Source organism: Triturus cristatus, chromosome 4_1 (genome assembly GCF_964204655.1).
Source record: "Triturus cristatus chromosome 4_1, aTriCri1.1, whole genome shotgun sequence".
In the NCBI taxonomy this organism is placed as follows: Eukaryota; Metazoa; Chordata; class Amphibia; order Caudata; family Salamandridae; genus Triturus; species Triturus cristatus.
This window is the reverse complement of record NC_140585.1, coordinates 68,151,669-68,177,531: the sequence shown is the minus strand read 5'-3', so window position 1 is coordinate 68,177,531 and position 25,863 is coordinate 68,151,669. Positions and strand designations below refer to the sequence as shown.

The window sequence follows — 25,863 nt, the reverse complement described above, 5'->3', positions numbered from 1 at the left end:
CTACAATGGTTTGTTCAATTTAAACCCCCATGCACACATGCGGGAAACATCGTTTACAACGCGGGGATTACATCGCGATGCCATTACATCGCGGTTTTTACAACGCAAGTCATTACAACGACTTGCGCTAGATGGCGCTCTAGGACAAGGAATAGTATAATTTACTATCCAACACCTTCCCTACTGTACGTAGACTGGAGTTGGAATAGTAAATTATACTACTCCTAAGTCCTATTCCTTGTCCTAGAGCGCCATCTAGCGCAAGTCGTTGTAACGACTTGCATTGTCAAAACCGCGATGTAGTGTACCGCGATGTAAATGTATGCGTTGTAACGTCATACATCCACACATGCTCATACCCCTCACCTTATGTATTCCCTCTTCCAGCATCTCACTATTGAACGGCTTGTATACTTCTCTCCTCCCCTTGTACTGAGTCTTCTCCTCACCATGTGTATAGACCTGTGCCTGGGTCTCATTAGAGGACTCCTTGTGCACCTTCCCTTTTGTGCGTACAGCCCTCTCATCTTGTGTATGTCCTGCGCCCGCCACTTGTTAATGCTCACCTTGTGGACATCACTCATTATGCAAGTCTAGTACCATCGCTTTGTTAATGCCCACCTAGAGCACATCCATTGAACTCAGCAGTCTTACCTTATGTAAGTCCTGAGCCAGCGCTTCATTAATGGCAGCCGTGTTCTCTTTAAGGAGCTTCACAAGGGCATTGAGCTGGAGCAGCCGGTACTCCAGGGGTCGGGTCTTGCCTGAGTTGAAGCTCACCCTGAGACGGCCCACAATGTCCTGGAAGCTGGACATCCTGAGGACAGAAGGAGAGCAAAGGGTCAAACACCTCCACTTCTTGGACCACCTCTATCTGCTGTCTGATTAGACCACTGCCCGCCAGAACTGATATGCAGTGCAAAGTTACATGAATCCCAGTAGCAGATCAGCTGAGGGTGCTGTGGGTCAGACTTGTTTTCATTAATACAGATCTATGGTCAATGTTCTGAAACAGTGGGGGTTACTGTGGCCACAAATATGTTAGAGCTGTTTGTGGATCAGTGCTCGAATACCAGGCTTTCTGCAGATGAATTGGTAGAGCTCTGTATGCAGTAGTGATGGAATACCTGTCATAGTGCAGGTGAGAATTGAGGTGCATTCGTAGAGGTGTGAGAAGAATGGCTAAACATGCCTTTATCTGGCAGAATATAGGAATGAGGCAGGGAGCTTTAACCCACACACATCTCATATGATTAGAGGGAGCTGTAAAAATATGGACAAAGCCACTTGAGAAGATTTAAAAGCTTAGCCCATATTTATCTACAAAAATCTTACTAGATTAAAATGAGGGTGCTGTTAAGCACCAGAGAAGATAGGAAGGCTTAGTAAGCAAATTTGGAAAGGGGGCGCTGTTCGTATGCAAATGTCTCTCCTCTTTAATTATTTTAAGCCCTATTAAAAATATATTATGCCTCAAATTACTAAAATCCACACGTGCCCTCACATTTGTAACCCTCTGGTTTCATGCCCGCATTTCTCAAGTTTTGGTATCAAAGCACTTCTGTTCATTTATGGTGCTTTTGTGGGGTGTCAGCTTCTGATCTTAGGCGCAAAAATGGAATATCCGTGAAGCACTAGTCACGAACCAGGACAGTGTCTCCCCTCTAGCACCACTCAGGTTTGATTCTTCAGTGCAAAATTCTTTAGTCATACTTGTAATCAAGTTGTAATCAATTAAATCAACTTGTTTCCATTATTATTCTGTGTCTTAATTTGTAATTCAGTCTGTTCATAAAGAACGTATCCAAAAGTGAATTCCAAATCCCTAGTGCAATTTGAAAGTCCACAATGTGTTTCGGACCACATACAGTCCATCATCAGGGGGTGTCTTGAAAAACCAAACAAAAGCAATACATTTTGTTTGGAACATGGCTGAGGGATACACTAGGGGAGTGTCATGCTGGTATGGAATGCAGAGTATTGTAAACAACTTTTAAATGTGCTATCTGGCAGAATATCCTTTAAGCTCAGTTTTCATTAACACAGTGCCATTAGAGCTGTCTTTGTTTGTAATTACGTTGCCTGATCATAATTCTCTGTCTAGTGCAGCGGCGTTTTATTAATCGCTGGTTGGGTTGTTCAGGACCTACTCAGGAATCAGAGACTAGCTGAGCTGACAAGGGCCTTCACACTGGTTGGGTTGTGAGGCACCAGAGGTTGACTCAACAGATGAGAGCTTCACATTGGTTGGGTGAATCAGGGTCAACATATGGGATCAGATGGCGACTCAGCAGATGAGGGCCTTCACACTGGTTGGTTTGTGAGGCACAAGAGGTTGACTCAACAGATGAGAGCTTCACATTGGTTGGGTGAATCAGGGTCAACATATGGGATCAGATGGTGACTCAGCAGATGAGGGCCTTCACACTGGTTGGGTTGTGAGGCACCAGAGGTTGACTCAACAGATGAGAGCTTCACATTGGTTGGGTGAATCGGGGCCAACATATGGGATCAGACGGTGACTCAGCAGATGAGGGCCTTCAGGCTGGTTGGGTGGTTTAGCGCCCACGTAAAGGACGAGAGGATGGCTACACGGGCAAGAACCATCAAGCTATTTGGGTGGTCATCACAGGTATCAACATTTTATTTTTGGCAGTTTTACAAAACTCCGAATCTGGTTTCTGCATGCAGGAATCGGGAGGTGGAAGACTAGCCTTGAAATCAGCAGTCTGCTGCCAGATTGAAGGGTTGGCATGTATGCTCAGGGGACGAAAACATCTAAATGGAAAACAAATTCAGTCACTGCAAACAGACTCCTGAAACTATTTCCCATGACTCAGTTGCTGATAGAGTGCGTTTGTGAGATGATGTATGAGCAACATTTTTGTTTGTTGGTGGAAACCTTTTGGATTGATAAATGAAAAAAAATCAGTTTCACAAATGTTTTGCGAGCAACAGATGAGCGTGGATGGGAGGCAACAGAAAGTGGGAGGGTGAGGAAGCAACGAAGGCACTGTAGGTTGGGCAAGGGAAAATCCCAAAACAAAGAAAAGCTGAGAGTGGGGAAAGCAATAAATTAGCTTGGGGGGGGGGGGGGAAGAGGGAGGGTGTTGAGGCAGCAGCAAGAAGTGTGGGGGCACCAGGGGGGCTCTTTCATTTTAGCGGAGGAGCATCGCCCCACTGAAATGCCCTCAGAAAAGCCCCAGAGACGAAAAATTAAATGTCATTTTATTTTTTCTCAAGCTGTTCAGAACCGAGTGTCAGGACGGGCGGGCCTGCTGAGGGCTTGCAGCAGCATGGAGGAGTGGGGCTGCCTGTGCATAGTCTAAAATGCACAATTCTCTTTGGCCATCTGCCTTGTGACGTCCAGTCACACATGCGCATTTTAAACCTCTTCAACCCAGCTGGATTAGACAGCTGGATTAGAGAAATTTCAGGCTCCAGTGCCCTCGAGAGCACTGGGAGAGGCCGCTCTCGCCAATCCTAATGCTGCTCTCATGCATGGTTTATTTACAGTCGCCACTCACCTAGCATGCATGCACCCACCCACCACCCATGTGCCCGCCCCCCACTCTTCCTAGATGCCAACTGCCGTTGGGGGGCACTGGTGTTCTGAGGGACATCAGCACGAGGGAGAGCGCTTAAAAACACTTGCACTCTCATGGAAAGCTGAATGTGAGCAGTGGAAGAATACAAACCACTCAGTCCAAAGCATGGGAAGGACGATATGCTCCAGAGAAGAGAATATAAGTATGGGAAGACAAGCCAATGAATACAAAGCAGGAAAATGAGAGTGATAACAAAGCCAACCAATGACAGCAATGGGTGGGCTCTAAGACCACTACGTTTTTGGTATGGTCCACAAGAGGTTTGTCGCAGACAGACAGCTAAGAACTGCCTAGCAGACAAGATATGAAAACAAAAACACTGTCAAAGCCAAATGGCAGCCAAGTCATTCTGGAGGGGAGGGAGGAGAGGGAAAGGGAGAGGAGGGAGGAAAGGGGAGGAGAGGGCTAGTCAGCCAGGAGTTCGGCGACCGAGGTGCTCATGCTGCACCCAACTAAGCTCAGGTCACTTAAGCCCAGGGGTCATTCCCCTGTTCTGCCCATTCATGCTCCCAGCACTTCTCCCCCAGAGGCAGAGGTTTCGGGTAGGTCTCAACAGGGTGGGTAGGCGGGCTGGGGAGCAGTGGAGGAGTTTAGTGGAGGTCAGTGGGACGGCTTGATCTAGTGTTGTATTGTGACACTTTCATGCTGTCATGAACACATGATGTTTTCTTTTGAAAACTCCTCATGCCTGCCAGTACTCCCTCTCCCTTTGGTGGTCTACTGTTGTCCGGTACTACACTGCGACCTGGACTCCAGACTGGACAATAGTGCCCCCCTGCCTGTCTTTTCTGCACCGTCATGGGCCAGTATTCCAGCTTTGTGCTCCATTTGGATGTACGTGAGTAAACGTCACTGGAAGCATCATCACACTCCTGCTTCTTTTATATCACGGATACCACATCAAGGCAGCCTCAGTAAAGTCGGTCGGTGCTATCCTTCGAGCATCTTTGGAGTGTAAAGAATACAATATCCCTGCCATCCTCTGATAGTTGTTTTGAGACAAGATGCAGTCTTAATACTTTCTGCACACACCCCACGAGCAGTTACCCAGCATATAACTAGGATGGTGCAGCTGAGCAGAGACTTCAATTCAGGGCAAGCTCATCTGGCATGCTTGTGCCCCATCCCCTTGTGCAACGATAACGTAAGAGGTGCCAGTAAAGGGAAGGTGAGGCGGCCCCTAAGTGTATGCCAAGTGCATGTCTATCAAGGAGAACCCTTGATTACTACCTATAGGACATCATTAATCGCATAAAAAACGTTAGATTTAGGAGACTGAAGCTTAAGACTGAGAAGGAAGCTACATATGAAGCAATTAAAGTTACAAAAAGTGTGAGAGCAGAAAAGGGAAAATGTGGCAAACACGAGCAAGAACACCCATTCAGGAAGGTTAGTCACAAGCACTAGGAAACAGGAGCGGCTTCTCCCTTAGGACGGAGGAGCGTCGCTCCACTGCCAAAAATGCCCCCCAGGGAAGCCCCAGAGATAAAAAATAAACTGGTAAAACAGTAAAAAATAATTACCATTTAATTTTTCATCCACCCATTCTGAACTAAGTGTTAGCCTGGGGTGGGTCCATTGCTGCAGCAGGGAGGAGGGGTGGGCTGGCTGTTCACTAGGTTCAAGTGTGCATGTCTCTTTGGCTGGCCGTCTTGTGATGGCCAGACAGACATGGTCATTCGAAACCTCTCCAACCCAGCTGTCCCACACTTCACACTATCTCTATTTATTATAGCAATTACGAAATATCAAGGAAGAGAAAGTCATGCTTTCCTTAGATGCAGTAAAAACATTTGATAGAGTAGACTGGGGTTACTTGTTCCCCGCTATGGAAAGGATGGCCTTAACTAGTGGTATGTATTTTTCACCCACAGCGGCCGTCTCTTGTGGTGGGTTTACAACTCCATATTTCAGAATTTATCAAGGTATTTGTGAGAAGGTGGGCTGATATATGCTGTCCACTAGTTCTAGTGGGCACCTTTTATCAGTCCAAACAACCCCTTATGGTGAATGGTTAAAGACAACCTTATATGAAAGCTATCCTAGTGGTAGCTATGGAGAGCAGCCTTCAGGCTAAATCTTGAAGGAATGTAAAGCTGCTTGTTTTACCAGTCTATAATCTCTTGAACGATCAAATGAAAAGACAGCCACACCAGGTATATATTCAAAATATATGTATTTAAGATTAAACACACCCCTCTAGTCTCTTTATGAGACTGGAGTTCGAAGTACTAAAGTTACAAGTGATCAAGCATCAGTAAAAGCACAAATACACGTTTGGGCTCTAGGGGCGTACCAAACCATATACTAAAAAAACGGTATAAGAACCACAACTGTAATAGGCACTAGGCCTATTGCCGCTAGAATCGCTGGAACACCAAGGAATCACCCAAGGTAGTGACACAGGGGACCCACGGGAACTGTATGCAGTGTGGAAACACAACCGCGGGTTCCTATTATCTTCTATGGGGAATGTCGCGGTTGGAATTTTAAAGATTAGGGACACTTCTAATCGAGTCAGGACCAAACCCTCTTGGACTTAGGTAGTTCTAGGGCTAGCACCCACGAGAGTACCAGAGTACTCGAGTTACCTCACCCAGGGAAGCCGGGTGCATAGGTGTCTTTTGGTGTCGGGTCGCGTTGTCGATTCCAATGGAAGCCTGCAAAGAACTGCTGCTGCCGTGAAGAGGAGAAGTGTCCGGAGAGATCCAAGGCTGGATCTAGGATGTAAGGAACCTGAAATCAGAGGGGACAGAGTCTGGGTCACTTGCCAGTGACCTAGGGCAGGATGGACCAATGGCCACAGATATCGGGTGCTTCAGGTGAGTTGATGGGTGTCTTGACTCTTCAGCCACGAGATCCAGGAGGCGTCGACGAAGTCCACGAGCCGGATTTGAGCTGTCCCACTTAGTCTGTCGAGTGCTGCGGTGTCGGCGACCAGAAAGGACCCAACAAGCCTTGGCAACGGCAAGTGACAGGAATGCAGAGAAAGGACTGCAGAGCAGACCAGCAAGGTCTGAGAGACTCACCCAGCGACGGTAAGTCAGGGCACGTCTGGAGCAACCAGGAACGCCCAATTAGAAAAGGAGTTGCCTTAGTGGGGACCTGCTAGCCAACGGGCTAGTGATCGCGAAGGAGCCTCGAACGGTCGCACTTGAAGCTGGCCCACGGGTCACTGTTGGAGTGGAGGCCAACAATCTTCAGTGCAGGAGGTTCTCAAGGCTAGGGCTACTCGGAGCCCAAAGCACAACTTCGAGGATGACCAGGAAGATAGTGTTGCTGCAAAAGTTCACAGTGTCCAGGGGTCACGTTCCATGTCACCCACGGGCCTCAGCTTTGCTGTGGACTCAGGGTAGCCTCGGAGAAGTCTGGAAATCCACCTCTGGGGATGCAGACTTCGGCGTCCGGCAGGAGCTTCAGATTTGCAGACCGGTCAGTTGCTTCTTTGGTGCCTGCCAAGCAGGGGAGTCACTCCTTGACTCCAAGGGAGATTTCTTCCGTCTTCTAGTCGTGATAGAAAGTCGAAGGTCCAGGATATATGTTGCAGAGGTTCGTCCAGGGTAATCTAAAGTCCTAGGGACTGGGTTCCTATACTTATACTAAGTTTAGTGGATGGACTAACTCTAAGGCTCCACCTATGGATGGGCCTGGGGTGGGGGTGGTTACACCCCTTCCCCTTTGTCCAGTTTCGTGCCAGAGCAGGGGCCGAGTGCCCCTGCAACCGGTTTGAACTGGGCTATGCACAGGGACACCTTGTGTGCCCCAGGCAGTGTCTCAAAAGCATTCTCTGAATGCACCCACCCTGCCCCAGTACACATCTGCCTGTCTGGGGAGGTGGTTACACCTCCCTGTGACAGGAAACCTATTGTCCAGGCCTCCCCTGCCGGAGTCTCCCCCAGCAGCAGGAGACCAGACCCGTGTCTGTGGCAGTGGCATCCATTTTGTGATGCCAGGGCTTTGGAAAGTTTTAACCGGGTTTAGCCAGCGTGAACATGTCTCTCCCTCTAGAAGGGTGGAATGCTACCCCCACCGCCAGGAGTGGCAGGGGGGGGAGGGGGGATAGTATTCCAAAGCGTTTGACACCAAACACGACATATTTTGATGCAGCCATTCCAAAGTTAGAATTTACAGCGAGGTTATAATGCACTTAGGAGTATATGGTATGGCTGTATCACAGAACAGCCATAAGGAAGTATTTCCGAATGCTGCAGAGGGGTTCAGCTCATGCTTGGGCACCCTCTCACATAAAACCAAGCACTCTGCATTCAGGATAGTCAAGGCCTGCCATAGCAGTGGCTTATAGGTGTCTGTATAAGGTAGTGATATAGGTAGCCTATACCACAGTAAGGGGTGCAAGCACACCCTTACCCAGGTTGCAGTAGCAGACCTGTGGTGTCATTTTGGAGTGCCTCCCAGAGGTGGCATAATACATGCTGCAGCCCCTGGTAGGACTCTGAGGTACCTATGCCCTAGGTACATAGTATACCATATACTAGGGGCTTATAAGGCACTCCAGAATCCAATTAGATATATACCTAATGTACATGGAAACCATTTTAGAGAGGAAGTAGCTAGGGTGTGGTCCTGATTAGCAGGGTCACAGCCAGACTAAGGTCGAAAAACAGTGAAACACCAGCAAAAAGTGGGGGTACCCATGTGAAGCAGATCCTACTCTCCTACACAACCCCCCTCAAACGTAGGGACATTAAACTAACCTTGACCAGTTGAGTCTTCATGCTCTAAGTGGAAATACCTAGAGAGTCCACCTGCATTGGCATGGTTACTCCCAGGTCTATGTTCCACTGTAAAGTTCATCCCCTGTAGGGAAATGGACCACCTAAGCAGTTTGGGGTTTTCACCCTTCATTTGTTTTAGCCATGAGAGGTGTCTAATGAAGTGCTCTCCAACTACCATCCCATTTCGCTCCTTCCTTTAATGGGTAAAATGGCAGAGAGCCATGGTAACACGCAGCTAACTGAATATTTGGAAATCAATGGCATTCTTGACCCGTCACAGTCCGGATTTAGATCTAACCATTCTACAGAGACAACCCTTATTGGGGTTACGGATTATATTAAAATGGCCTTAGATGAGAATAAAGGAGTGATGCTGGTCCTATTGGATTTAACCGCAGCCTTTGACAGTCTTGACAGTCTGTCATCAGAAATCAATATTTCGGCTAAGAGAGACCGGTCTACAGGAGTTGCCGCTTAAGTGGCTTATTAGTTTTTTGGACCAGCGTTCACAAACTATTAATCTGGGCCCACTCCGCTCACGTACTGTGAAGCTTAATAAGGGGGTGCCCCAGTGCTCGTGCTTAAGCCCGACTTTATTTAATATCTATGTGGCCCCACTTGCTAAAATTATTTGAAAGTTTGGCTTTGTGCCATTTTCTTATGCAGACGATACCCAATTACTCCTATCTTTTGATAAAGATAGGGAGTTAGTTGATCAGCATTTTGCAGAAGGCATGACTGCCATAGCAGAATGGATGACGGATCACTTTCTGCAGCTGAATGCGGCCAAAACTGAAATTTTGTTATTTGGTCCTGCACTTGCCTCCTGGTCGCCTGTACGGTGGCCGGCGGTGTTGGGCCCCACCCCCTCTCCTACTTTGGTGGCAAAAAATTTAGGAGTTCAGTTGGATATACGGTTATAAAATGAAAGATCATGTTATGACCACTGTTGGGGCCTGTTATCGTACTTTGAGCCTGCTGCGCAGAGTGTTCATTTTGTTGCCTCTGACAGTACGTAGGTCGCCTTGATTATTGTAATGCCTTATTAGCATCTGCAAATGAGGCTCTTCTTAGCAGATTGCAGGTAGTCCAAAATTTGGCCGCACGCTTAGTCCTTAATAAACCGCCTTGCACCACCTCCGGGCCACTTCTGAAGTCGCTTCATTGGCTTCCTATTCGCCAGAGAATAAAGATTAAGCTCTGTTGCTTTGCTCATGGAGCCGTCTTTGGCAAATGCCCTAGTTATATGGCAGATAAGTTTAAGTTGTATCGCCCAAACCGGAATCTTAGGTCAGAAAATAGAGGATTGCTGGTGGTTCCACGTTTCAAGAAAAGTCGAACTGGAGACAAAACAGTCGCCTTCCTGGCCTCTAAGCACTGGAACTCCCTGCCAGAGGACCTTCGGAAATGCTCTAGCTTGATGCGCTTCAGAAAACTCCTGAAGACGGAATTATTTAAGATCTGAGCTGTGTAAAGCTATGTCAGCCTGTTCTGTTCTCTATGCTAGCGCGGAGATACCCCTATGGGGGTGATTCCTGCGCTTTATAAATTTTATACATACATACATACATACATATGGTCTGTCTGAACAAGGAAGTGAGTACCAAACAAGTATGGCCTCAACTTCTTCAGAGCCCAAACCACAGCAAAGGCCTCCCTCTCAATGGCTGACCAACGTTTCTCTCTAGGTGTCAGCCTTCTGCTTATAAAAGCTACTGGCTGATCCTGACCTTCTTCATTCAATTGTGACAGTACAGCCCCAACCCCCAATTCAGATGCATCAGTTTGAACAATGAACTTTTTGAAGTCGTCAGGACTCTGTAGAATGGCAGTAGTACACATGGCCTGCTTCAGGTGATCAAATGCCTTTTGACAGCTAGCTGTCCACTGAACCTTTTTGTGCATTTTCTTGGAAGTTAAGTCATTCAAGGGTGTCACTATTAATCCATACCCTTTGACAAATCTCCTATACTACCCAGTCAGGCCTAAGAAGGCTCTCACCTGAGTCTGGGTAGTTGGAGCAGTCCATTCCATTATGGTCTGGCTCTTGCTCTGCAATGGTTGAACCTGGCCTCCACCTACAAGGTGGCCCAGGTACACAGCCTGACTCTGCCCTATCTGGCACTTAGTAGCCTTGATAGTAAGGCCTGCTTTTTGCAGGGCCTCCAAAACATTCCTTAGGTGGACCAGGTAATCCTCCCAAGTGGAGCTAAAGACAGCAATACCATCTAGATATGCTGCACTAAAGGCTTCCAGGCCTGTGAGAACTGTGTTCACCAACCTTTGGAAAGTGGCAAGTGCATTCTTCAAACCAAAGGGCATTACCACAAATTGATAGTGCCCACTAGGGGTAGAAAATGCTGTCTTTCGCTTTGCATCATCAGCTAGTCTGATCTGCCAGTAGCCAGCTGTCAAGTCAAATGTGCTAAGGTACTTGGCTGAGGCCAAAGTATCTATAAGCTCATCTGCCCTGGGTATTGGATGGGCATCAGTCCTAGTGACTGCATTGAGACCCCTGTATTCCACACAAAACCTCATCTCTCTTTTCCCACCACTGGTGTGAGGTTTTGGCACAAGGACCACTGGACTAGCCCAAGGGCTATCTGAGGGTTCAATAACTCCCAAATCCAACATTTTCTGGACTTCTGTCCTGATACAGTCCCTGACATGGTCAGGTTGCCTATAAATCTTATTTTTAATAGGCCGACTGTCCCCAGAGTCCACTTCAAGAGCGCACCAGGTAGTCTGACTCGGAGTCAGTGAAAACATGTGTCTGAACTGATTGAAAACCTGTCTGCAATCAGTTTGCTGCTGGGCAGTGAGGCTGCCTGCCAAGGCTACACCATCAACTGACCCATCATCAGGGTTCTGTGAGAGGAGGTCAGGGAGTGGGTCACTCTCTTCCTCCTGTCCCTCAACAGTTGCCATGAGCAAGCCCATGTCAGCCCTGTCCACATATGGCTTTAGCCTGTTGACATGGAGAACCCTATGGGGACTCCTAGGGGTTCCAAGGTCTACCAAGTAGGTGACCTCCCCTTTCTGTTCAACAATAGTGTGGGGTCCACTCCACTTGTCCTGGAGAGCTGCTGGGGCCACAGGCTCCAACACCAACACTTTCTGTCCTGGCTGATAAACAGTCAGTACAGCCTTTTGGTCATGCCAGGCTTTTTGCGGTTCCTGGCTAGCCTCAAGGTTTTTGTTTGCCTTTTTCATGTACTCAGCCATCCGGGAGCGGAGACCGAGTACACAGTCCACTATGTCTTGCTTTGGGGGCTTGAGAGGTAACTCCCATCCTTCCTTCACCAAACACAATGGACTCCTGACAGGGTGACCAAACAGAAGTTCAAATGGGCTGTAGCCAACCCCCTTCTGAGGCACCTCCCTGTATGCAAATAAAAGGCAGGGCAAGAGCAGGTCCCATTTTCACCTAAGCTTCTCTGGGAGTCCTTTGATCATGCCCTTTAAGGTTTTGTTGAACCTTTCAACTAAACCATTGCATTGTGGGTGATAGGGTGTGGTGAACTTGTAATTCACTCCACACTCCTTCCACATTGCAGTTAAGTAACTTGACATAAAGTTTGCATCTCTGTCAGATACTACCTCCTTTGGAAAACCTACTCTTGAGAACACACTCAAGAGAGCTCTTGCCACTACAGGTGCTGTAGTGGTCCTTAGGGGAATAGCTTCTGGATACCTGGTGGCATGATCCACTACCACCAGTATAAATCTGTGCCCAGATGCTGTTTGAGGATCCATGGGACCAACAATGTCAATACCAACCCTCTCAAAGGGAAACCCCACCCGAGGTAGTGGTATCAGGGGGGCCTTTGTAGTGCCACCTGCTTTGCCACTGGCTTGGCAGGTTACACAGGAGCGCCACAACTCCTTTGTGTCTTCAGAAATGTGTGGCCAGTGAAAGTGAGGAACAATTCTGTCCCAAGTCTTCTTCTGGCCTAAGTGTCCTGCTAGGGGAATATCATGGGCTATTGTCAATAGGAAACCCCTAAACTTCAGAGGTATAACCAACCTCTTGGATGCACGAGGTTTGGGGTCTCTACTCTCTGAGTATAGGAGTCCATCATCCCAATAAACCTTATGGGTGCCACTACCATTCCCAGCAGTCTCATCAGCAGCTTGCTGTCTGAGGGTTTCAAGAGATGGGCAGGTTTTCTGCTCCTGGCTCGGATCAGACCTGGAAGGGCCCCCTGTCTCCAAGAACTCAACCTGGTCAGGTTCAAGCTCCTCTGGGACAGTTCCTTCTGCAGGCTCAAGATCATCTCCCTGAGAAGACTGATCAGCATGCTGAGACAGGTGGGAAGGCTCTGCCTTAACCCTACTGCTCCTCCTCTTGTGAGGCACCTGGTCCGTTATTCCAGAATCCAGGACCTGTGCAGCTTTTGGCATTTTTGCCTGTGACCTAGTCACAGCAAAGACATGTGCAGGGATCCCTAACATTTTTGCTTGTGTCCTGAGCTCCACTTCAGCACAAGCTGAAGTTTCCAGATCATTGCCAAGCAAGCACTGTACTGGTAGGTCCGCACTTACCACAACCTTCTTAAGGTCAGTTACCCCTCCCCAGGAGAAGTTAACAACGGCCAGAGAATGGTCTGTTCTGACATTGCTAGCATTGGTCACTTGGTACATTTCACCAAGTGTAATCTGCCCGGGATCCACAAGATCTTTTGTCACCATTGTGACACTTGCTCCTGTGTCCCTGAATGCCCAAGCTTCTACTCCATTAATTAAAGGCTGCTGTATGTATTTGCCCAGGTTACTGGGGCTCACAAAGGGGGGCATATCAATGCCCCCATCACTGACAAGCACAGCCTGAGTTGGTACTCTGACTAGGCCAGAGTCCATCTCAGGACCCAGGGTCAACCCTACTACACCCTTATTCTGTGTATTTCTTTAGCCTTGGTGTAGTCACTAGTCCAGTGAGTTTTCTGCTTACAGATTTTGCACCGGGGCTTCTTTTGGCCTTTCCCTTTGTTAGGCTGTGAATCCTCCCGTGAAGAAGATTTTTGGGACCCTTGTGAAGACTTCTGGTCTTTACCCTTGTCCCCACCCTTCTCAAAGTTTTTGGAATCTTGCTTCTTAGGGTCACCACCTTGGTTCTGTACTTTCTGCCTCACCCTGGTTCTGACCCATTTGTCTGCCTTCTTTCCCAATTCTTGGGGAGAGGTCAGATCCGTGTCTACCAGGTACTGGTGCAACAGCTGATTTTGACAGTTATTAAGAATCTGCTCCCTCATTATCAGATTGTACCATCCTATGAAGTCACACACGTTACTGCCTAATAAACTACCTTCCGGAGCCTTGGCAGCACAGTCAACAAAGTCAACCCAGTACTGATTCTGTGCCTTTTGGGTATCTCTGAACTTTAACCTATATTGTTCAGTGGTTAGGCCAAACCCATCTATCAGAGCACTTTTCAAGACTTTGTAATCATCAGCATCCTCTTCTCTTACAGTGAGGAGCTTGTCTCCACCTTTGTCTGCAAAGGAGAGCCATAAGATTGCTGCCCACTGAGCTTGAGGGACCTTCTGTACTTTACAGGCTCTCTCCGAGGCAGTTATCCATTTGTGGATGTCATCCCCACTCTGGTAGGGAGGGACTATCTTACTTAGGTGTCTATGGTCATAAGACCTCTCCCTATCTCTAGGGAAATTGCTGCCACCAAGGGACTCTAGTCCCTCCTTTTTACCACCTCTGTAGAGCTCCAGGGCTTCCCTATCTAAGGCCATCTGCTGCTTTCTGAGGTTGAACTTGTCTTGCTCATACTTCAGCAGTCTCTCTCCTCTCCTGGGAAGTTTCCCTCCCTCTGTGAGAAGAAACAGAGGTTCCAATAGAGGAGTTAGACTGAATAGATCCCCTTGACAGAGATCTATCCCTTGAAGCCCTGTGTTCAGACCTACCAGGAGGAAGAAAGGAAGTGGCATTATTGTCATCATCCTCATCCTCATCCTGGTGGTCTGTGTTCACCAGAGTCTGGTCATTGTCACCAGTCTGGTCAGCATTAGAGTTAGGGTCAGGGGAGTTTCCACCCCTGGACCCACCCTCAGGTGCTGCCCCACCCACACTGTCTCCATCTACAGGCCCACTAGGACTTGTGATATCATCCAGTTTCAGTATCTTTATGAGATGCTGGGTGGATGGACTTTTGCCTGTCTTCAGCTTCCAAATGGTGCATAAGGCGCTAAGCTGAGCAAAGGAGAGATACTCATACTTATAGGGAAGGAGCTCACTGGTTCCGGGTAGGGACTCAGTGGTTCCTGGCTGGTTAGACATTACTAATGTGGTGTGGTGTATTGCACTACCTACACTGGTGTGGCCTACTAAACTCTCTTGAGCCATAGAAAGGGTGTGCTATCCCTTAACACACAACTCTAAGTTCAGTAGAACTTACTGTAGCTAAACATGATATTATATGTACCTCAGGTACCTTTAGTGGTTTTCAGTTGATCAATTCAATTGAGATTATCTGGTAAAACAAAAGCAAGCTGGAATCCCACCGCTGCCACCAATGTGAGAAGGTGGTCTGATATATGCTGTCCACTAGTTCTAGTGGGCACCTTGTATCAGTCCAAACAACCCCTTATGGTGAATGGTTAAAGACAACCTTATATGAAAGCTATCCTAGTGGTAGCTATGGAGAGCAGCCTTCAGGCTAAATCTTGAAGGAATGTAAAGCAGCTTGTTTTACCAGTCTATAATCTCTTGAATGATCAAATGAAAGGACAACCACACCAGGTATATATTTAAAATATATGTATTTAAGGTTAAACACACCCCTCTAGTCTCTTTATGAGACTGGAGTTCGAAGTACTAAAGTTACAAGTGATCAAGCATCAGTAAAAGCACAAATACACGTTTGGGCCCTAGGGGCGTACCAAACCATATACTAAAAAAATGGTATAAGAACCACGACTGTAATAGGCACTAGGCCTATTGCCTCTAGAATCGCTGGGACCCCAAGGAACCACCCAAGGTAGTGACACAGGGGACCCACGGGAACTGTATGAAGTGTGGAAACACAACCGCGGGTTCCTATTATCTTCTATGGGGAATGTCGCAGTTGGAATTTTAAAGATTAGGGACACTTTTAATCGAGTCAGGACCAAACCCTCTTGGACTTAGGTAGTTATATGGCTAGCACCCACGAGAGTACTGGAGTACTCGAGTTACCTCACCCAGGGAATCCAGGTGCATAGGTGTCTTTTGGTGTCGGGTCGCGTCGTCGATTCCAATGGAAGCCTGCAAAGAACTGCTGCTGCCGTGAAGAGGAGAAGTGTCCGGAGAGATCCAAGCCTGGATCTAGGATGTAAGGAACCTGAAAGCAGAGGGGACAGAGTCTGGGTCACATGCCAGTGACCTAGGGCAGGATGGACCAATACCCACAGATATCGGGTACTTCATGTGAGTTGATGGGTGTCTTGACTCTTCAGCCACGAGGTCCAGGAGGCATCGACGAAGTCCACGAGCCGGATTCGAGCTGTCCCATGAAGTCTGTCGATTGCTGCGGTGTCGGCAACCAGAAAGGACCCAACAAGCCTTGGCAACGGCAAGTGACAGGAATGCAGAGAAAGGACTGCGGTGCAAACCAGCAAGGTCTGAGAGTCTCACCCAGCAAGGGTAAGTCAGGGCATGTCTGGAGGAACCAGGAACGCCCAATTAGAAAAGGAGTTGCCTTCGTGGGGACCTGCTAGCCAACGGGCTAGTGATCGCGAAGGAGCCTCGAGCGGTCACACTTGAAGCTGGCCAACGGGTCACTCGTGGAGTGGAGGCCAACAATCTTCGGTGCAGGAGGTGCTCAAGGCTAGGGCTACTCAGAGCCCAAAGCACAACTACGAGGATGACCAGGAAGATAGTGTTGCTGCAAAAGTTCACAGTGTCCAGGGGTCACGGTTCCACGTCACCCAGGGGCCTCAGCTTTGCTGTGAACTCAGGGTAGCCTCGGGGAAGTCTGGAAATCCACCTCTGGGGATGCAGGGACTTCAGCGTCCGGCGGGAGCTTCAGAATTGCAGACCGATCAGTTGCTTCTTTGGTGCCTGCCAAGCAGGGGAGTCACTCCTTGACCCCAAGGGAGATTTCTTCCGTCTTCTAGTCGTGATAGAAAGTCGAAGGTCCAGGATATATGTTGCAGAGGTTCGTCCAGGGTAATCTAATGTCCTAGGGACTGGGTTCCTATACTTATACTAAGTTTAGGGGATGGACAAACTCTAAGGCTCCACCTATGGGTGGGCCTGGGGTGGGGGTGGTTACACCCCTTCCCCTTTGTCCAGTTTCGCGCCAGAGCAGGGGCTGAGTGCCCCTGCAACCGGTTTGAACTGGGCTATACACAGGGACACCTTCTGTGCCCCAGGCAGTGTCTCAAAAGCATTCTCTGAATGCACCCACCCTGCCCCAATACACATCTGCCTGTCTGGGGAGGTGGTTACACCTCCCTGTGACAGTAAACCTATTGTCCAGGCCTCCCCTGCTGGAGTTACCCCCAGCAGCAGGAGGCCAGACCCGTGTCTGTGGCAGTGGCATCCATTTTGTGATGCCAGGGCTTTGGAAAGTTTTAACCGGGTTTAGCCAGCGTGAACATGTCTCTCCCTCTAGAAGGGTGGAATGCTACCCCCGCCGCCAGGGAGGGGGGTAGTATTCCAAAGCGTTTGACACCAAACACGACATGTTTTGATGCAGCCATTCCAAAGTTAGCATTTACAGCGAGGTTATAATGCACTTAAGAGTATATGGTATGGCTTTATCACAGAACAGCCATAAGGAAGTGTTTCCGAATGCTGCAGAGGGGCTCAGCTCATGCTTGGGCACCCTCTCACATAAAACCAAGCACTCTGCCTTCAGGATTGTCAAGGCCTGCCATAGGAGAGGCTTATAGGTTCATATGTGTCTGTATAAGCTAGTGATATAGGTAGCCTATACCACAGTAAGGGGTGCAAGCACACCCTTACCCAGGTTGCAGTAGCAGACCTGTGGTATCATTTTGGAGTGCTTCCCAGGGGTGGCATAATACATGCTGCAGCCCCTGGTAGGCCTCTGAGGTACCTATGCCCTAGGTACATAGTATACCATATACTAGGGGCTTATAAGGCACTCCATATGTACCTAATGTACATGGAAACCATTTTAGAGAGGAAGCAGCTAGGCTGTGGTCCTGATTAGCAGGGCCACAGCAAGACTAAGGTCGAAAAACTGTGAAACACCAGCAAAAAGTGGGGGTACCCATATGAAGCAGATCCTACTCTCCTACAGTATTAGGCAAGATTGCCCGCTTTCTCCTTTACTGTTCCTCTTGGTTTTGGAACTACTTGCTATAGCAATTTGTTCCAATATTGATATCAAGGGTATACTACTATAGCTGTCATTGATAATCTCCTGTTTAAGCGGCTAAATTAAAAATTAAAATATTTAGGGATATTTCTTAATAAAGGTTTAAAGGACATGATTTCAGACAATATTAACCCAATATTTGACCAGGTTCAGAGAGACTTTTAATGATGGTCATTGCTAACCCTGTCACTATGGGGTAGGGTGCAAATAATAACAAGCACTGGTAAATGCATTATGTTTCGCCTTTGTGATTTTTTTTAAATTACATTTCAGCTTGTTGAGCAGTTGTGCAATATAATTTAAAGGAACTCCATAAAAATGGTATGACTTGTTTCTTGAGAAAGGCAATATATTGTGCAGTAACAAGTGGAAAGGAAGGTGCCCACCAGGAGACAGTATACAAATTGTATGCCCCCTGTCAGGAGGATGTACAGCAAAAACAGAGGGAAAGTGTCAAGCAATGAAAAGCAAGGGGACAGGATGTAAGCCCCTTTTAAGGTTTATATTAAACACAATAGATTTCACAAACAGTGCAAGCGCTGTGCAGGTGAAGCCTAGAAATAAATTTTCATAGGGTAGCTTGAATGGGGTGAAATCTAGGTAGGTGATGGCTCTGAAATGAAGATGCATGAATGAATATAAGGGGCATGATTAAATGAAACTACTGCCAAGAAATGACATGCAAGGGGTCAACTCACCCAGTACAAAAGTAACACTATCAGGGATAAGTGTTTTTGGGTGACACTGTATATCTGGAAAAAAAACAAGTAATGGGTGATTAACCCTGAATATTGAAAATGAAGAGAACAGTGTGGGGGTAAAGAAACTATTGGTATGGGCCCCCCAGCAGCGCGCTAAGCAGCGTTGTGTGAAAATATCAAAGGCACCCAAACTCACCCTGATGCTTCTGGACACCGTCGAGGATTGGTGTAAGCTGGAAATATAAATAAAAAGAAACTGTCACAAAATGAGCCTTAACTGTGGCAGACTGCCAACCTGTGGTGAAGGAGCTGCAGGCTCCTAAAATCAGTACGACTTACTGAGCGATGGAAATGCATCTCAATAGCAAGGCTGGAGCGAGTGTGTGTGCTCTGACTGCCATATATATGGCAGTTGTGATCTGGACAGCGGCACGCGGTGGAGCTCATTTAAAAAGCTCCTGGTGGCATATAATTGTTATTTGCCAGTGACCAATAGCACAGGAGTGCTACAGTAGTGTTTTGGGCATAGTAAAAAATATTAAATTGAGGATTGAGCTCATCGTAGTTCTAGTATTTGTAGGAACTACAATGGAACCAAAAGAAACAATGCCTTGCCCAGGAGGGGAGGATCCAACTACATATATATCCTAATTATGTGCATAATGACTGTTATGTTCACAAAAAACTGGGCAAAAATAAATAAATAAATAATGGATTGTCGCCTGGGTGATGGGGACACATGGCGAAAAACGCTCATGGATTTGATTTGATGATTGCTGACGACTGGTGAATGTCAAATAAATGTGAGACATGATTGGTCAGGCAAGAATGTCTAGGCGTGGTGCTTACAGGTATGAGATACTTATGTGAATGAGCCAGTGGGGGTCTTTTGAACTGTGTTTTATGGGCTGCTACATATGATTAGGAGCAGAGAAAAAAAGAAAAACAAGCAATGACAGGGCTGGAGGCAGATGCCAGCAAAATTGGGGGAAAAGGGAAGAACGGTCTGCAAAAATATGAAGTGCTACAGATTAAACAAAAAAATAGAGAATACGGGCAGGACAGAGGATGTAGCATAAGGGCCAGAACTGCCGACGTTGGAGCTGGAGTACCGGGTTGAAGTATCGGTGCCGACTCGTAAGCACCCTTGAAATGCAAGCAAAAAATGTTTAAATAAAAGACATGGGAGAATGCACTTTTTAAATGAGCGCAGTCTATGAAGGTAAAATCAGTTAAAAATAGTTGCAGAAAAGTGGATGAAAACAGTACTACGGTAACGGGAAACTGATAAGAGAAGCACACAAGGAACAGTATGCTACAGCCAATAGAAACGAAGAACAAGTAAGCGGCAATCATTGGAACCAAAGAAAAGCAAGGGGGTGGGATGTAAAGCCTGTTTAAGATTTATATTAAATACAATAGATTTCACAAGCATAGCGCACTAGTGTCCAGTGTCCAAGACTGTGGAATGTCTTTGGCCCAGAACAGCATCTCCCAAGCTTTAGTTCAGGAAACTCCTACAAACCGAACCTTTACAATGAACTTTAATAAAATGGCAAATAATTAAATCCCTAAATCTAACCGGTGAACAACTGGAAAGTGATGTAAAAAGTACTGTCTAAGCATCCCCTGGACTCTAACGTCTTTGGGCACAATTTCTATTATTCCTCTTGTTTCTGTTGTTTTGTTACATCCAGCGCTATGAAATAACCTAAGCACTTAATAAAACGTCAATAAAATAAAATTAGTCCGTGCTTGAAAATATCTGCGGGACTTGACATTGCATTACGATCTGTCATTTGTGCACTCAAAAAACATTTACACTCCTATCAGTTAGGTATACAAAAACTTTGTGATTAGGGGAATGCAAAAACCCAAATTGGTGATATGGAGCAGCTAGAACAAGAACTTGATAAGGAGACCAGCATCTAATGTCAACAACTTAATAGCTACTTTCCGATGCACCCTCCCTTGACCCATGGGATAAAGCCATTACAATGAATGAGTTACAATGCATGCTTTTACCCCGCATGCCGTTACAACGCAAATGATTTGTTGCAGGGGGGTATAAGGTGTTGGATTTAACTCCAACACCTTCCCTACTGTTTCACACGCTGGAATTGGAATAATAAATTGTACTATTCATCCAGCACACCCCGGACAGCAAGTCGGCATAAGAATTTGTGTAATAACGGCATGTGGGGTAAAAGCATGCGGTGTAACGTCATACAACATTGACCCATACGTATAGTAAAGCATTCCACATGTTCATATTCGTAATTTATTATAGCTACAAGGTGACACACAATATGCTATACCTTTTCACTGCAAAAAAAAAAAAATGTCAAAGCCAACAGGTCTGGCCTCCCACAAACGTACAGCCTCCGGCTGAGAAGGGGTAAAAAACCCCGAAACCGGTCCTAGGATGCTTGTTTCCGGTCCAGGGAGGACCTGGCTTGGCAGTTCGGGCTGGACTGTTCCCATGAGGCACAGGGTCAAGACTGCTTTGCATATGGCCAGGTCTAAACTGGGGTGGCATGGTGAGCAAAAGAATGATGGATTTAACCCAGATCTCTTGACTGGGATGAATGTTTTGATTTGTTCTGCATTCCGTCCATCAATTGTGTGTCTTTTGCTTACTCGCCCTAAGTGTGCCAGGTATGCCTAGACGTGGGTCCTGGGCTCACTGTGCCACTGGAATTGAACTATCCTGGCTGAGGAGGGGGCAACACCGAAACCGGTCCTAGGATGCTTGTTTCCGGACAGGGAGGACCTGGCTTGGCAGTTCAGGCTGGACTGTTCCCATGAGGCACAGGGTCAAGACTGCTTTGCATATGGCCAGGTCTAAACTGGGGTAGCATGGTGAGCAAAAGAATGATGGATTTAACCCAGATCTCTTGACTGGGGGTGAATGTTTTGATTTGTTCTGCATTCCGTCCATCAATTGTGTGTCTTTTGCTTTCTTGCCCTAAGTGCGCAAGGTATGCCCACACGTGGGTCCTGGCCTCACTGTGCCACTGGAATCGAGCTATCCTGGCTGAAGAGGGGTGAAACCCCGAAACCGGTCCTAGGATGCTTGTTTTCGGTCCAGGGAGGACCTGACTTGGCAGTTCGGGCTTGGCTGTTCCCATGAGACACAGGGTCAAGACTGAATTGCATATGGCCAGGTCTAAACTGGGGTAGCATGGTGAGCAAAAGAATGATGGATTTCACCCAGATCTCTTGACTGGGGGTGAATGTTTTGATTTGTTCTGCATTCCGTCCATCAATTGTGTGTCTTTTGCTTTCTCGCCCTAAGTGCGCCAGTTATGCCCAGACGTGGGTCCTGGGCTCACTGTGCCACTGGAATCGAGCTATCCTGGCTGAGGAGGGGTGAAACCCCGAAACCGGTCCTAGGATGCTTGTTTCCGGTCCAGGGAGGACCTGACATGGCAGTTCGGGCTGGACACTTCCCATGAGGCACAGGGTCAAGACTGATTTGCATATGGCCAGGTCTAAACTGGGGTGGCATGGTGAGAAAAAGAATGATGGATGTAACCCAGATCTCTTGACCGGGGGTGAATGTTTTGATTTGTTCTGCGTTCCGTCCATCAATTGTGTGTCTTTTGCTTTCTTGCCCTAAGTGCGCAAGGTATGCCCACACGTGGGTCCTGGGCTCACTGTGCCACTGGAATCGAGCTATCCTGGCTGAAGAGGGGTGAAACCCCGAAACCAGTCCTAGGATGCTTGTTTTCGGTCCAGGGAGGACCTGACTTGGCAGTTCGGGCTTGGCTGTTCCCATGAGACACAGGGTCAAGACTGAATTGCATATGGCCAGGTCTAAACTGAGGTGGCATGGTGAGCAAAAGAATGATGGATTTAACCCAGATCTCTTGACTGGGGGATGAATGTTTTGATTTGTTCTGCGTTCCGTCCATCAATAGTGTGTCTTTTGCCTTCTCGCCCTAAGTGCGCCAGGTATGCCCAGACGTGGGTCCTGGGCTCACTGTGCCACTGGAATCGAGCTATCCTGGCTGAGGAGGGGTGAAATCCCGAAACCGGTCCTAGGAGGCTTCTTTCCGGTCCAGGGAGGACCTGGCTTGGCAGTTCGGGCTGGACTGTTCCCATGAGGCACAGGGTCAAGACTGATTTGCATATGGCCAGGTCTAAACTGGGGTGACATGGTGAGCAAAAGAATGATGGATTTAACCCAGTTTTCTTGACTGGGGGTGAATGTTTTGATTTGTTCTGCATTCCGTCCATCAATTGTGTGTCTTTTGCTTTCTCGCCCTAAGTGCGCCAGGTATGCCCAGACGTGGGCCCTGGGCTCACTCTGCCATTTGAATCGCGCTATCCTGGCTGAAGAGGGGTGAAACCCCGAAACCGGTCCTAGGATGCTTGTTTCCGGTCCAGGGAGGACCTGACTTAGCAGTTCGGGTTGGACTGTTCCCATGAGGCACAGGATGAAGACTGAATTGCATATGGCCAGGTCTAAACTGGGGTGGCATGGTGAGCAAAAGAATGATGGATTTAACCCAGATCTCTTGACTGGGGGTGAATGTTTTGATTTGTTCTGCATTCCGTCCATCAATTGTGTGTCTTTTGCTTTCTTGCGCTAAGTGAGCCAGGTATGCCCAGACATGGGTCCTGGGCTCACTGTGCCACTGGAATCGAGCTATCCTGGCTGAGATGGGGTGAAACCCCGAAACCGGTCCTAGGATGCTTGTTTCCGGTCCAGGGAGGACCTGGCTTGGCAGTTCGGGCTGGACTGTTCCCATGAGGCACAGGGTCAAGACTGATTTGCGTATGGCCAGGTCTAAACTGGGGTGGCATGGTGAGCAATAGAATGATGGATTTAACCCAGAACTCTTGACTGGGGTGAATGTTTTGATTTGTTCTGCATTCCGTCCATCAATTGTGTGTCTTTTGCTTTCTCGCCCTAAGTGCGCCAGGTATGCCCAGACGTGGGTCCTGGGCTCTCTGTTCCACTGGAATCAAGCTATCCTGGCTGAGGAGGGGTGAAACCCCGAAACCGGTCCTAGGATGCTTGTTTCCGGTCCATGGAGGACCTGGCTTGGCAGTTCGGGCTGGACTGTTCCCATGAGGCACAGGGTCAAGACTGATTTGCATATCGCCAGGTCTAAACTGGGGTGGCATGGTGAGAAAAAGAATGATGGATGTAACCCAGATCTCTTGACCGGGGGTGAATGTTTTGATTTGTTCTGCGTTCCGTCCATCAATTGTGTGTCTTTTGCTTTCTTGCCCTAAGTGCGCAAGGTATGCCCACACGTGGGTCCTGGGCTCACTGTGCCACTGGAATCGAGCTATCCTGGCTGAAGAGGGGTGAAACCCCGAAACCGGTCCTAGGATGCTTGTTTTCGGTCCAGGGAGGACCTGACTTGGCAGTTCGGGCTTGGCTGTTCCCATGAGACACAGGGTCAAGACTGAATTGCATATGGCCAGGTCTAAACTGAGGTGGCATGGTGAGCAAAAGAATGATGGATTTAACCCAGATCTCTTGACTGGGGGATGAATGTTTTGATTTGTTCTGCGTTCCGTCCATCAATAGTGTGTCTTTTGCCTTCTCGACCTAAGTGCGCCAGGTATGCCCAGACGTGGGTCCTGGGCTCACTGTGCCACTGGAATCGAGCTATCCTGGCTGAGGAGGGGTGAAATCCCGAAACCGGTCCTAGGAGGCTTCTTTTCGGTCCAGGGAGGACCTGGCTTGGCAGTTCGGGCTGGACTCTTCCCATGAGGCACAGGGTCAAGACTGATTTGCATATGGCCAGGTCTAAACTGGGGTGACATGGTGAGCAAAAGAATGATGGATTTAACCCAGTTCTCTTGACTGGGGGTGAATGTTTTGATTTGTTCTGCATTCCGTCCATCAATTGTGTGTCTTTTGCTTTCTCGCCCTAAGTGCGCCAGGTATGCCCAGACGTGGGCCCTGGGCTCACTCTGCCACTTGAATCGAGCTATCCTGGCTGAAGAGGGGTGAAACCCCGAAACCGGTCCTAGGATGCTTGTTTCCGGTCCAGGGAGGACCTGACTTGGCAGTTCGGGCTGGACTGTTCCCATGAGGCACAGGATGAAGACTGAATTGCATATGGCCAGGTCTAAACTGGGGTGGCATGGTGAGCAAAAGAATGATGGATTTAACCCAGATCTCTTGACTGGGGGTGAATGTTTTGATTTGTTCTGAATTCCGTCCATCAATTGTGTGTCTTTTGCTTTCTTGCGCTAAGTGAGCCAGGTATGCCCAGACATGGGTCCTAGGCTCACTGTGCCACTGGAATCGAGCTATCCTGGCTGAGATGGGGTGAAACCCCGAAACCGGTCCTAGGATGCTTGTTTCCGGTCCAGGGAGGACCTGGCTTGGCAGTTCGGGCTGGACTGTTCCCATGAGGCACAGGGTCAAGACTGATTTGCATATGGCCAGGTCTAAACTGGGGTGGCATGGTGAGCAAGAGAATGATGGATTTAACCCAGAACTCTTGACTGGGAGTGAATGTTTTGATTTGTTCTGCATTCCGTCCATCAATTGTGTGTCTTTTGCTTTCTTGCGCTAAGTGAGCCAGGTATGCCCAGACATGGGTCCTGGGCTCACTGTGCCACTGGAATCGAGCTATCCTGGCTGAGATGGGGTGAAACCCCGAAACCGGTCCTAGGATGCTTGTTTCCGGTCCAGGGAGGACCTGGCTTGGCAGTTCGGGCTGGACTGTTCCCATGAGGCACAGGGTCAAGACTGATTTGCGTATGGCCAGGTCTAAACTGGGGTGGCATGGTGAGCAATAGAATGATGGATTTAACCCAGAACTCTTGACTGGGGTGAATGTTTTGATTTGTTCTGCATTCCGTCCATCAATTGTGTGTCTTTTGCCTTCTCGCCCTAAGTGCGCCAGGTATGCCCAGACGTGGGTCCTGGGCTCACTGTGCCACTGGAATCGAGCTATCCTGGCTGAGGAGGGGTGAAATCCCGAAACCGGTCCTAGGAGGCTTCTTTTCGGTCCAGGGAGGACCTGGCTTGGCAGTTCGGGCTGGACTGTTCCCATGAGGCACAGGGTCAAGACTGATTTGCATATGGCCAGGTCTAAACTGGGGTGACATGGTGAGCAAAAGAATGATGGATTTAACCCAGTTCTCTTGACTGGGGGTGAATGTTTTGATTTGTTCTGCATTCCGTCCATCAATTGTGTGTCTTTTGCTTTCTCGCCCTAAGTGCGCCAGGTATGCCCAGACGTGGGCCCTGGGCTCACTCTGCCACTTGAATCGAGCTATCCTGGCTGAAGAGGGGTGAAACCCCGAAACCGGTCCTAGGATGCTTGTTTCCGGTCCAGTGAGGACCTGACTTGGCAGTTCGGGCTGGACTGTTCCCATGAGGCACAGGATGAAGACTGAATTGCATATGGCCAGGTCTAAACTGGGGTGGCATGGTGAGCAAAAGAATGATGGATTTAACCCAGATCTCTTGACTGGGGGTGAATGTTTTGATTTGTTCTGCA

The 25,863-nt window shown here is 48.1% G+C and overlaps 1 protein-coding gene across 10 annotated transcripts in view; it reads right to left on the bottom strand.

The window, feature by feature from the left end:
* LOC146839543 (aldehyde dehydrogenase family 3 member B1-like) overlaps positions 1 to 25,863 on the bottom strand; it is a 571,254-nt gene that overhangs the window by 395,677 nt on the left and 149,714 nt on the right. For 5 of the 10 annotated variants that reach the window (XM_085651605.1, XM_085651597.1, XM_085651599.1 and 2 more), the window contains exons 2-3: positions 18,579 to 18,615; positions 655 to 817 (exon numbers count right to left, since the gene is read on the bottom strand). In XM_085651605.1, the coding sequence (XP_085507731.1) occupies positions 655 to 817; positions 18,579 to 18,615 (200 nt within the window). Of the gene's footprint in view, positions 1 to 654; positions 818 to 18,379; positions 18,434 to 18,578; positions 18,616 to 25,863 lie in introns of all 10 variants that reach the window. The other 5 variants (XM_085651604.1, XM_085651601.1, XM_085651607.1 and 2 more) reach the window with 2 other exon arrangements.